The sequence below is a fragment of the Alligator sinensis genome, unplaced genomic scaffold (genome assembly GCF_000455745.1).
Source record: "Alligator sinensis unplaced genomic scaffold, ASM45574v1 scaffold955_1, whole genome shotgun sequence".
Classification (NCBI taxonomy): domain Eukaryota; kingdom Metazoa; phylum Chordata; order Crocodylia; family Alligatoridae; genus Alligator; species Alligator sinensis.
Window position 1 is genome coordinate 661,773 of NW_005842791.1, and position 12,242 is coordinate 674,014.

The 12,242-nt window shown below is 56.8% G+C and overlaps 2 protein-coding genes across 6 annotated transcripts in view; one reads left to right on the forward strand and one right to left on the reverse strand.

Annotated features, from left to right (window-relative positions):
• The window catches only part of LOC102379969 (zinc finger protein 271-like), a 9,515-nt gene extending 5,731 nt beyond the window's left edge, over nucleotides 1-3,784 (forward strand). For 2 of the 3 annotated variants that reach the window (XM_014525368.2, XM_025191167.1), the window contains exon 4: nucleotides 1-3,783. This exon is cut by the window's left edge and continues 799 nt beyond it. In XM_014525368.2, coding sequence (XP_014380854.1) covers nucleotides 1-882 — 882 coding nt within the window. In that variant the 3' untranslated portion in view covers nucleotides 883-3,783. The other variant, XM_025191166.1, reaches the window with a different exon arrangement.
• A 1,865-nt stretch (nucleotides 3,785-5,649) lies between these two features.
• NDRG2 (NDRG family member 2) overlaps nucleotides 5,650-12,242 on the reverse strand; it is an 8,183-nt gene continuing 1,590 nt past the window's right edge. Inside the window, exons 4-16 of one of the 3 annotated variants that reach the window (XM_025191154.1) lie at nucleotides 12,141-12,242; nucleotides 11,859-11,921; nucleotides 11,609-11,669; nucleotides 11,287-11,373; nucleotides 10,906-10,962; nucleotides 10,510-10,613; nucleotides 10,082-10,126; nucleotides 9,749-9,800; nucleotides 9,357-9,404; nucleotides 8,745-8,780; nucleotides 8,441-8,492; nucleotides 8,219-8,252; nucleotides 5,650-7,467 (exon numbers count right to left, since the gene is read on the reverse strand). The exon at nucleotides 12,141-12,242 is cut by the window's right edge and continues 31 nt beyond it. In XM_025191154.1, the coding sequence (XP_025046939.1) occupies nucleotides 7,263-7,467; nucleotides 8,219-8,252; nucleotides 8,441-8,492; nucleotides 8,745-8,780; nucleotides 9,357-9,404; nucleotides 9,749-9,800; nucleotides 10,082-10,126; nucleotides 10,510-10,613; nucleotides 10,906-10,962; nucleotides 11,287-11,373; nucleotides 11,609-11,669; nucleotides 11,859-11,921; nucleotides 12,141-12,242 (946 nt within the window). In that variant the 3' untranslated portion in view covers nucleotides 5,650-7,262. Of the gene's footprint in view, nucleotides 7,468-8,213; nucleotides 8,253-8,440; nucleotides 8,493-8,744; nucleotides 8,781-9,356; nucleotides 9,405-9,748; nucleotides 9,801-10,081; nucleotides 10,127-10,509; nucleotides 10,614-10,905; nucleotides 10,963-11,286; nucleotides 11,374-11,608; nucleotides 11,670-11,858; nucleotides 11,922-12,140 lie in introns of all 3 variants that reach the window. The other 2 variants (XM_006035013.3, XM_006035008.3) reach the window with 2 other exon arrangements.

Here is a 12,242-nt window from a genome sequence, read left to right on the forward strand (position 1 = left end):
CCCCCCCCCCGCCGCTCCAACCTGGCCCGCCACCTGGGCACCCACCAGGACGGGGCTGCTGCTGTGGGGCCGGCCAGAGCCCCTAGGAAAGGGTCCCTGGACCCTGGGCTGCCACACGTCAAGCGGCATGGCTGCCCCGACTGTGGAAGGCTCTTTGCCCAGCGCTCCCACCTGCTGGCCCACCAGCGTGTGCACACAGGCGAGCGCCCCTTTGTCTGCCTGCAGTGTGGCAAGGCTTTCAGCCAGAACTCGGTGCTGGCACGGCACCGGCGCCTGCACAGCGGTGAGCGTCCCTTCCCGTGCACTGACTGTGGGCGCCGCTTCACTGAGAGTGCCGTGCTGCTACGGCATCGGGCCGTGCACAGCGGTGAGCGCCCCTACTGCTGCACCCATTGTGGGCGCCGCTTTCGCTTGCGTGCCAACCTGCTGCAGCACCGCCGGCTGCCAGCCTGCAGTGGTCAGGCACCAGGAGAGGGTAGTGCCCTGGTTGCACCCAGCCGCACCCGCCCAGAGTCTGGCGGCAAGTCCTTTGGGTGCGCCAGCTGTGGCAAGCGCTTTGGGCGCCGCTCCACACTGGCGCGGCATGGGCGCATCCATGCTGAGCGGCCCCACGAGTGCAAGCAGTGTGGGCGGCGCTTCAGGCTGCCAGCCCAGCTTGCTGAGCACCTGCAGGTGCACAGTGAGGCCCCTTATGAGTGCGCCCGCTGTGGTCAGCGCTTCGCCCAGAGCCGCAGCCTCATCACCCACCAGGCTGTCCATGCAGAGACCCCCACCCGCCTCTCCTTAGCGTGGCCAGACAAAGGCAGCCATGGTGTCCCACCAGAGACTGCACGCGTGGAAAGAATCCAGGAGTCCCTGTCACCGCTTCTGCCCCGGAGCTGAAGACAGAACGCAGGAGTCCTGACTCCCAGCCCTCCCTGTCTCACCTGGTAGCCCCCAAATGTCCCTTCCCCCCAAATCAGGGCTAGATCTCAGGAGTCTCAACTCCCAGCCCTCTTGCCTTCCCTTCCCCTGGTAGAGAACTGGGGGTTAAAGCGGCAGAGGGTTGGGAGTGGGAATGCCTGGGTTCTTCGTCCCGCTGTGGGATGGGAGTGAGGCTTCTGGTTCAAGTAGGAGGGAGCACTGGTTCCCAGGACTCCATGCTTCCCTTTGTGACTCTCCTGCATCGTCAAGGGCAGGTCATTTGCCTCATGGAGGACTGGCAGTTCATTTCTTTGCCTGGCATCCCCTGGTGAGGCTCGTCTCTGTGGGTGCAGGAGGTCCCGATCTCCCAGCTCCAGCTGTTTCTGGCACCTTGCTGCTGCTTGCGAAGAGGGGACGGTCCCCCTGGCTGGGTAAGAGGTGGTGGTTGGGATGGGCGCCAACTTCTCTCTGGACTTGTGTTTTTCCATTGACAGGTTTTCATTAAAGGAAGGTTAACACCAGCTGTCGCAGGGTCTGTTAGTGTCTTGGCAGCTGCCTGTGCTGCTCTGCTCCTGAGAAGGTGAAATCCCAGCCCTGCCCATAGGAACCCCCGTCCCACTCACACAACCACGTGCCAGGTCTCCGAGCTGCTGGGCTATGTTCCAGTCACGGGAGCCCCAGCTGGAGCATTCATTGCTGTTAAAGGATGTGGGTGTCTCATGGGTTTCAGCCGCAGTGGCTGGGTGCCTGGACTCCTGGGCGCTGTCCCAGGGGAGTGGAGGGGGCCAAGTTGGTGACAGGCTATTTGGTGTCCTGTCCTTTAGGTGGTGGTGACAGCCTCGGCCAGCTGCTCAGAGTCATCACATGTCCTGGCCCGACTTAGTCTCAGCTGTCAGTTCCCATCTTACATCCAGAATCTGTCCCCAACCTCCTATCGTGTCACACCACTGTGCGGCCGGGTTAGTGTCTTCCCTGTGCCTTTCCCCTGCATCACTAGGGCTAGTGGAAGCTCTAGTGCCTGCACCCTCAGGCTGGAGATGCCCTGCCCCACTTGCTCAGGTGGGCTCAATCAAAGATGGTGTTTCCTGTTCATGTCATTGCCCCCCACAGCTCTGTCTACCACCCCAGGATTTTTGAGTCACTTTCTAAGCCCCATTTTCTCAGGTCGGGATGGAGGCAGGATCATAGCCTTGTGTGCCAAGTTTGGACCCAGCCCTCACAGAGGCACAGCCCCTGAGGGCATGGAGCCACTGGCCCTGACGGCCGACGGGTTGTGGTCTTAGCTCAGGCAGCCTCCTGGTTTGGGACTTGTGGGACTGGCCCCGCTTCGTGCTCATAGGAGTGCGCTTCTGTGTACACAACTGTGCCTGTTGTGTATGTGCACATATACGTATCTGCACATGCATGCACAAACGTACACAGACACATGCAGACAAAGGTATAGACACATCCACCCACCAAGATATGCTCAAGAGGCATGCATATCCACGGACATAGATACATGCATGTAAATACACACACACTCGCACTCTTGCTGGTGGGGATTTGCAGATTTCCATGCAGCACTTATTCAAAAGTTTCTCACTTGTCAGTCTAAGATGCTGTTGCGTAGTTTTAGGAATAGATTAGAAAAGTGCTTTGTGGATAGGAACAATCCTGTCTTGAGCTGGGGCTGGACTACGTGAATTCCTGCGGTCCCTTCTAGCCTTACTTTTCTATGATTCTGTGCATCTACCGGAGGGTTGGGGGTAGGGAAGGGGGGTTGCCTGGAGGGTCTTTTCACTTTAGACTAGCAGCGACACCCCTTCCTTTGACCCGATAGTCTATAGGCCCATGTGCATGTCTATAGACTCCTGACTGCACTTGATGGAATTATCTTCAAAGGCTGCTGTAGGGCAGGGCAGGGAGATTCAGGTCTCCTCGACACTTAAAAGTAGAGTTATAGCAGCACTGCCAACAGACGCTGTCTGCCAGTTCCCAGAGCAAGCTTCAGTGAACAGGCCTCTTTCAACACTAGGGCTACGTGGGAGGGAAAAAATCTCTGCCTGAGAAAAGCCAGCACACATTGAAATAGAGTGCTGTGACATACCCCATCGGTTTTTTTTTTACTGTGATGCCTAATGGTCTGGAGCCTGAATATCCACCTGTGGGTCTGCACACTGTAGGAACCACCTGTGGGCCTAGTCAGCCTCCTGAGACTTGGTGGAGGCAGGGGGTTTTCTTGCTTTCTTGGTGCCGTGTCTCCCTCCCCATCACTCACAGCTGCCCTTCACGGCTGATAGCTTTGGTTGCGTTCAGCCATTGCACGGTGCCCTGGTATAGACAAACCCCAATGCATTCCTGAATATCTGCTGTCAACCATCTGGGTATTGGGACTTGCCTGTTTCTACACACATGAGGCTATCTCAGATTCTCAAGTGCTCCGGCTCTGGGAAGGCAGGCGGACTTACTCTGTGATGTCCATCCACCCTGATTAATGGATGCCAGCACTTGTAAATCTCCGTCTTGTACAGCGTGTTCTTGGCCTCTTTCCAGCCTTGCCTTGAAGTTGGTACAATGCTGGCAGGCCTGACGCTTCCTGTGTGCTTCTGCTTGCTTTGTATTTTTATCACATGGAGGATCTTGTTCAATCGCCACATTTTCGACTGCTGCGGCTGAGAAACCAGCTCTATGTCAGCCCTTCTTGGTAAAGTACCTCTAAGCTGCAGCATTCACTGAATGTCTTGTGAGTCTCCTTGTTGTTATACACAAGCTCTCTGCTGCTCACCAGGCACTCTGTGCTCAAGTTTCCCATCCATGCATAACACTTGTCAAAACTGCCATGCAAACACTGCTGCAGGACAGTCCTAGTCAGTGGGGATGTACCTATTCCACTAACCCCTTTAATGGAAAAGCAGCTGCTAGTTCCAGCTCTAGGAGTGATGTCCAAATCCCTCATTTTATTGACTTCACTGCTTGCCTCTTCAGTCAAAGTGGCATTTATCCTTTTACACAAGGGTAGAAGAACGACCACGTGACCTACAGCCCTACCTCGGAATAATGTACTTGAATCCTATGCAGAATCACCCCCAGGGGTAAAACTGTGCTGATATGAATTGCACTGGTGTGCATGTCATCGGTATCTAGCCCAGAGTGTGGCTGGACAAGGAAGACGGGCTGCCTGCCTACCGCCACCCCACCTACAAGAAAGGTACTGTTATGGATGCCTACAGTTCCTACAGGAAGAAACTGGTCACCAGTACAGCAAAATAGCAATCCAGTTCAGAGACCACTAAGGCTTGCAAAATATCCGTTGACATTTCTTCCCCAGTGGCCTCAGATCCTTGAAAACTCATGAAGCAACTACTGGAAAAAGACAGTTAAGGGACATGTAACATCTTGAAGCCTGTGCCGAGGTGTACCTGGGCCCCTCTGTGCTCTGGGTGGCGGTGACAAAGGGGCAGCATCAGCTACCCCTTCCTGCCACGTAGTCACCCCAATTCCGCTGACCATGCCAATCCCTCCTGCCAGGCAGAGCTGGGTGGGCCTGGATGGCCCACCCAGCTCAGAGCAGGCTGGTTTCTGGATGCCGGAGATACTTAAAGAGGCAGAGCTGGGGCCAAGACCAGGAGAGGGAGTGAGACTCTCGAGGGCTCTGATGGGATCTGGGGCCTGAGCCAGGAGCGCTTGGGGTTGTGTCGTGCGGGCTCTGGACGGTAGGACCAGGCATTGCCACTGGCTGGTCCCACAAGTCCCAAACCAGGAGCCTGCCTGAGCTAAGACCACATAGACTATCAGCTGTGGAGGCCACCTGCTTGGGCTGTCCCTGTGCTGTGCCTATTGACTGAGGGTCAGGGCTTGATTGGAACAAATGGGGATGCCATCCGGCCCCCCCCATCCTCTGATCCCAGGAGCTGGGGGCTCCAAGTAGTTAGGGGGGGGGTGCCCCCTTTGGTTGAGCATGCCTGAGCCTGTGGAGCTGGGTGTCTTCTGCCAAGGACAGCACAGCTCGGACCTTCCTGCTGGCCTTGGCAGCTTTCCCAAACACCTGCAGGCTCTGGTTGCCCAGCCAGTCATCCAGGAGAGCCTTGTCTGACAGGTCTCAGGGTGCTCCTCAGTATCCTAAGCCCTTCAACCATCAGGGCTACACAGCTGCTCAATGGGGGCTCAATGCAGAGAATAGCAGCCCCTTGTTTCCTCAGGTTGGGCTCCAAGAAGCTCTGTGCCCCATACCTGGGGTCTTCAACAGACCCTGCGGCCTGGAGCAGAGGGTCCACCCCCACCAGAGACTGGGAGCAGAGTGACGGGCAGAACAAAGGCTCAGTAGAGGGAGATCAGTTCATGATTGCCCCTGCTCTGTGAGGAGCTAAGCGCTTCTTCCTCCTTGCCAGGAATTGAGCACTGCAAGAAATATGCCTGTAGCATTTGCTTTGACATGACCTGGGGTCTGTGCCAGGTCACATCTCAAATGGCAGCTGTTATGGAGGGGTGCCTGGAGCCTAAAAAGGTGTGTTGAAAATACCGCAGCAAGGAACCGGCAAGGGATGTCGTGCTACAGAGGGTTAGGGAGGGGGTCCCGTGCTGCACGGTGGCATCACCCAGGCGTGGCAGCGTACCTCTGCAGGCTGTTCTTTGTGCCTCAGGCGTTGGGCCTGCTCCCCCTTCTCTGTTCCGGATCTGACCCAGCTCCTCTCGCACGGCCTCTGCTGGTACCCAGGGGAAGGGCTGATAGTTTCCTTCAGAACAGATGGGACGTGGAGCCTGGGGAAGATTTCTCTACAGACTTTATTGTTGTCGCTGGGATGTGCCATCACTCTGGTGTAGGCAGAACACCATGGGCACAGATTTGCTACAACCAGAGCCCCTTTACATCCGCAGCCCAGGTGGAGCTCAGCACAGCTGGACACAGTGCCCCTTCCATTGCAAGTACAGGCAAAGCTCTGCTGCACGTGAAACCCAGTTCCAACAGAGCCCACCATGCAGCCAACAGTCAAAATCCACTACACACACAGCCAGTTGGTCACACTCAGACCCTGTCCTTGCAATTTTCAGTATACTCACAGCCAGATCTCAGTGCTGTCAAGAGGCTTTCAACATCCAGAGCCCTGTTCTTCTGTGCCCATTACAAACCTGCTACAGCTGGAGCTAAGACAGTCAAGAGCTGCTACAGTCAAGAGTCTTGTACAGCGCCCCTTATAAAGGCTAGCACAGTCAAAAGCTAGTACAGCAGTGGCCTGGGATAACTGGAACCTCTCCTAGTCAAAAGCCATTATAACCAGAGGCTGGTACAAACAAGATTCAATGCAACCAGCCCTCAATACAGTCAGAGCCCACTACAGTCTGAAACTATCACAGTCAAAGCCCACTACAGTCAGATCCAAAAGAGATAAAAACAAAGTACACTCAAGAGAGTGGTGTGGTTGGATCCCACATAGAACTTAATACAGTTGATGTGTGGTTGTCAAGAGTTCGCTACAGGCTGAAGCCATTTCGGCATCGCTTCCCAGAACATCACCTCTGCGCGCCATCCCAAGAGAAACACCTCCCCTCACTCCCAGCCTCCCCCCACCCAACAGAACAAGTTGCTGCCTCGGCAAGTCTCCGATCAGCGCTGGTTCCCAGATCCCGTTGCAAACACACGCCACTAAACAACTACGCAGGGTTAGTGCACAGCGCCCTCCCTTGCCCCCTGGCACCTCTCCCTTACTCAAGAGATGCACCTCAGAGACACCAAGGCCAAGACAAGTCAAGAAAACAAATCCTTTCAATGGGGAAAATTCTGGGGGAAGTTGGGGCATTACATTTGCAATAGATCCTGGAAAGGGGAGAGGGGAGAGTCACAGGCATCAAGATACACCAAAAACAACACTCAGGACAGAGGGATGGGTGGGTTTGGGGAGCAGACAAGTCTCTGGGGAAGGCAGAGTAACCTTTGGACAGATGGCACTGGGCAGGTCTTAGGATACCCAAAAAGGTGGTCTCTGCACAGATAAACGGATGGAGGCACCCCCAGGAAAGACAAAAAGAACAAGGACGCAGATAGGGGCTGGTGGTTTTCCCAGGACAGATGGACAAAGGGGGAGGGACAGAGAGATCTCCCAGAGCTTGGGGCAAGGAAGCAGGGGGTGCAGGGAGAGCTCCCCAGAGATCCTCCTCCTTTCCCCCGCTCCCACCCCCTGAGGTTGGGAGAGTGGGGAAGGGACTGAGGGGCTGGGGGGAACCGAGGGGTTAATCCCATGTGCTTTTAGGCGTGTTAAAGGCGGCCATCCCTGGCTGCCGGTAGTTGCTGGGGCTTTCCTTGGTTTAGTACCGTTATGGGGTGAGTTTGGCAGGCTGTGGCAGCCAGAGCCCCCAGCGGGGTGGCGGAAAGGCCCGGCTGGTCAGAGGCGGGAGGCATCACCATCCCCTGCCTCTCCTCCGCTTAGCAGGAGACCTCCATGGTTGGGACGGCAGGTGTCTGCGGGCCCCCCGACTCGCTGCTCTGGGACAGGGTGCGCGAGCGAGAGCGGTTGCCGTCGCCCGAGGCTGCGCTGGTGAGCGAGGCGGTGCGAGACCGTGACAGGCGCGTCATGCAGGAGGAAGCCACTGTATAGGGAAGAGAGAAGGGGGAGCAGTCAGATAGGATGGGAGCTGCCCCCTAGGCTCACCTACTAGCTACAGGCTCTGCTCCTACTCCCACTGAGGGCCAGGCCTCACCCTGCTCACTGCCACAGAATGGCAGTCTCCTCTACTCCCACCCCCAGGGATATGGCTCTACCCCACAGCCAATTTAGGAACCTCCCCTCCTACCCCTAGTGACAGGCCCTCTCAAGCTCAAGGACCCCTGACCCTCCCCATCTCCTGCCCACCAAGCTGTATGCCCAGTCCACAACTGCAGTGCCCCATGCAGAGTTGCAGGGGGATGCAGGGGATGGACTCAGTTGGGTCACGCAGGGGCAGAGAGTAGGGATAATTTCCTGACTTGAGCTTCTCCACCTCCCTGGACTCACCCCCTCTCCCCCAGCTGCCTCAGAGTCCCATGTGCAGGCATCCATGCGGAGCGTGGGGGAGCAGAGCGTGAAGAGGCTGGGAGGTAGTGTGTGGGCAGGGGGAAGCTCACAGAGGTCGGGAGGCAGTGGAATAGCGAGGAGAAATGCCTGGGAGATCATGGCAGTCGTGGAAGTCAGTGCTGAGTGCGTGGGGTCTGTGTGTGCCCAGCGGCGGGGAGGCAGCTGGACGGGTGTGGTAATGTGCCCAAGCAATGGTGGGGAGCAAACAGGGGTGTTGGAAGTGCGCAGAAAACAACATGGGAGGCGTGGGGGGAATTTGTGGGCTGATAACATCAAAGGTACCTGACCCCTGGCTGAGTTTTCTGTCGAGGATGTGGGGGACTGGGGGAGAGAGAGAGACAGAGATGTCAGCCCACAGGAAATGTCGGGGACTGGGGCACCGGGGCAGGGATGATGCGTGGGTGGGAAATGGGCAGCAGGATGGCAACACCTGGAAGCTCCTGGTGGATAGTCAAGGGGCTGCCAGGATCAGGGCTGCTTCTCCCCCCACTCCCAGTGCAGTTACTTACTGTATCCCATGCCTTGGACGAAGTACTTGAAAGCTTCGGTGAGCTTCCCAGGCTGTGAGGGAGATGAAACAGGCAGTGGTTAGACCACCCCCCATAGCAGCAATACCCAGCCCTGGCGGTGACCTATACCCCACACCAACCCCCTATGCTCATCCCCACACAGCTTCTTCTGTAAGATGAGCCCCCATCTGACACCATGCTGTACCCCAACACCACAGCAGCATCCAATCTGCACCCAGCAATGCCTCATGTTGCCCTTTAGCCACTTGTAGAGCTCATCTCCCCAAAGGGAAATCTCACTTACCTGGGTCAGCTGGGGCTGCCCTCCAGAATCTGCCATCTGAAGGAGAAGAGAGAGAGAGGGCAGGATCAGCACCAGTAAGACCACGGCCAGCACGCAGGAGGCAGCTCTGGGTAAGCATGGGCTAGCTAAGAGCACAGCCTCGTGCAGGGGCAGAAAAAGGCTTGGGAGGGCCAGAGGTGCAGAGGAGACTGGAAGAGACTGCTCAGCCAGGCGAAACAGGGATGGCTGTCTAGAAGCACAACAGAGGGTTAACATCAGGCAGAGAGAAAAGCAGTTGGAGGATGCCGCACCAGATCGAACGGGGGTGGCTGTGGCAGCATTCCCACTGGGAATTGGCAGAGAGCCACAGAGCAGGATGGGTCTGGAACAGCTTCTCCAGAAGAGCAGCAAGGGTTTCGGCCTGAACTATGTGAAGGGGATGACGGGATACTTGGCTTGCAGGAACTAGGTGTGACAAGCAGGGAGGTCCCTGCCAGGCCTGCCTCTGATGGCGCCAGGGTGAAACAGCTTCAAGCTGAGCATGTGTGTGTGTGGGGAGCCCAAGGCTGGAATAAGAGGGGGCAGCAGGAGATGGTGGATCAGGAGTGAGGGCATGGGCTGGGCAGCACTCACCTTGAGGAAAGAGGTCTGTGTGGGGTCCAGCTTGGAATTACACTCCACCTGGTGAGGGTGGGGGGGAGGGAGAGAGATGGCACATGAAAGGGGAGCAAGGACACACCCCAACATTGGAAATACAACCCACCCCAAATACAGCATAGGGCAGAGTCCCTTAAATTCCCACGAGGATGAGCACCACGGTCCAAGACCAGCCTTCCCCTTGGCAGCGAGTCCCCGGTGCGGGGCCACGTGCAGGCACGTATGCTGCATTGTGTAGTTGCACATGTCAGGTCCGTGCTCAGGCAGACGTGCGTCACTATGTACTATGCAGCTGTATCAAACTGCATGTTGCATGACTGGTGTGCAGTGTTATGGGTGTGCTGTTGTTGGACAGCTGAACCACTCACCACAGCATCTTCATGGGGGGCTTGGTCTCCCACCACAAGCATCACAGGGCACCTGCACAGACACGTGGAAAGACTGTCACAGCCCCCTGCTGCTCCCTCACGCTGCCATGCCTAGGCAGCTGCTAGGGGTGGGGGAGACAAAGCTCACAGGAAGGGGGTAGGCACCCTGCAAGAGATGTCTGGCAGGGAGAGGAGCTTTCTTTCCTGCTTTCAGCCTCACAGACAGGCAGCCTCCCCTTCTCCCTTACACACACCTCTCCCCATCTCATGGCTGCTGCAGGGTCCTGGGACGAGGGAGGGAGCCAGGGGGCAATAGGTGGAGCAGGCACTTACTTGAAGGTGACATCTCCTCCGCGCTCCAGGTTCAAGTCCCTGCGGCTGTGAGAAAGGAATGGGGAAAATCAGGCGGAGCATGTACAGCTGCTCTGTGGCTGTCCCAGGCACTCCCCAGGGCATTATGCCCGTGCCCCCAACACCCATTCTAGAAGCTGCAAGCAAATCCAGCCCCAGCCACAGTGTTCAAAGCTCAAGGGCTTGCTCTCCCTGACTCCAGCAGCGTGCCTGTCCTAGGGGCCAGTACCAGGCCCTCCCAGTGACCTCTAGTCTCACTGCCCTCCCCCCTGCAGCCGATTCCAGCAGCACAGACCCCCCAGAGCCATCAGCGCCACCCTCTGAAGGTTAAAGGCAGCTTCCCACCTCCCTCCAGACCCCACACCACATTCTAACATCTGCATCCCAGCCCCTGGCAGCTCAATGCTCACCTGTTGTAGCTGTTCCAGTACAGCTGGATGTTGCTGAGGTTGGGGGCTGTGCTCAGCGCCTCTCTGCGTTGCTGTATCAGCTCTGTGTTGTTAGAGATCTCCTCCTGGGGGTGGGTGAAATGTTACAGACTGACCTCTACATGCTCCCCTGGCAGCTCCCCCTCGCCCTGATGTGCCCCTTGGTTATCAGAAAGCTCCTGACTGCCACACCTTCCTCCAGCCCTGACCCTCTCCTTCCCTGTGCCACCTTCACCGTGGCTGCTGTCCACATGCCTAATCCCTCTCTCTGCACTCTCAGGCCCACCCCACCTCCCTCCTAGCCCATGGGAAGGGTCCAGAGCAGCCAAGGGGGTGGGGCAGGGGGTGGCATGCAAGGAGTTCCTTCCCACCACTCACCTGGCTGAAGAGATGTGCTAGGATCATCTCAGGTATGGATGAAGTCAGGCCAGTCAACTGGAAGGGCAAGGACAGAGAGTGAAGTGAGGGCCATGGAGAGAGACAGGGTCCAAAGGACAGTATGAGGGGATAGGGCTGGGGCGTGGAGGGGATAGGACTGCTGGGTGGTGTGGGAGCTGTTACTCTTGCCTCCTACTGACAAACTGTAGGCCACAGCTCCCACTGGTGTAAGGTGGGTTCACACTGATCTCAGAGTTGGGCATTTGCTCCACATCTACCCCAGGACAGAGCAGCAGCCAGGTTCCCCAGTAGTAAGGGCTCTGAGGTAGCTAGACCTGAGGTCTTGGGAAGGGTCCCTCACGTCCCACCACACCCTGTTACCTTGTGGGCTGCCCAGTCCATCCAGCCCTTGGCATTGGGGTCAATGTTGATAAGTACCAAACCCTCCACAGTATCAACATGAGAAAGCTAGAGGGAAAGATAAAGGAGTGGGAATTAACTTAAAAACACCAGCAAGGCTTGGAGGTCAACTTCCAACCCTCAGTCCCCTGCTAGCCCAGACTTGGGCTCCTTAAGCTTGTGCCAGTTTAGCCAGAGCCCTTCACTCTTGCCCCCCTGCTCCCCCCAGCTCTGCCTGTGTCCCTTGTTCTCAACTCACAGCCCTGTCCTAGCCCAGCCCCAGCTCCAAATCCTCATCACTCACGCCATAGCGGCCGAGGACATAGGCACCAGCTCCCACTCCAATGCCGATGATGCTGGTGAAGCTGCATGGGAGAAGAAAAGCGGGTATTAATGTACTGCATCACTGGCTGTTCTCATTGGCTTATATCCCCTCCCAACCCTACCAAGCCCTACACAGTCCAGTTCCCCTCCCTCTACTGCAAGCGGTGCCTCTATCTCTGATAGCTTCCAGTTATGGTATCAGCTGGATCTCCAGAAACTCTCATACTCACTTAAGGTACTGCAGGATGCAGGGGATCATGTCAGCCAGCTGGTCCAGTGAAGGGTACTGGTACCTGGAGCCGAGAAAGGGTCCGACAGTGAGAAGAGCCACAAACTGGGGCCAAAGACCCGGGTGGGGGGAGCAGACCTAGGGCAAAGCTCAGAAAGGACCTTAATGGGTGGCTCACCCCAGGGGAAGGAGTGGGATGAAGGAGGCAGCATGTGGGCTGCAGGCAGCTCACCCTACAGGGAATGAGGTGAAGGAAGGGGCAGGTGGGGCCCAGGTAGCTCACCCGATGGGGAACACTGGAGCACCATCCTCCATGCCTGGTGCATCAATATGGACCACCACAAAGTTCTTGACGATCTCCTGCATGTCCTCATAGTGGAAGAGC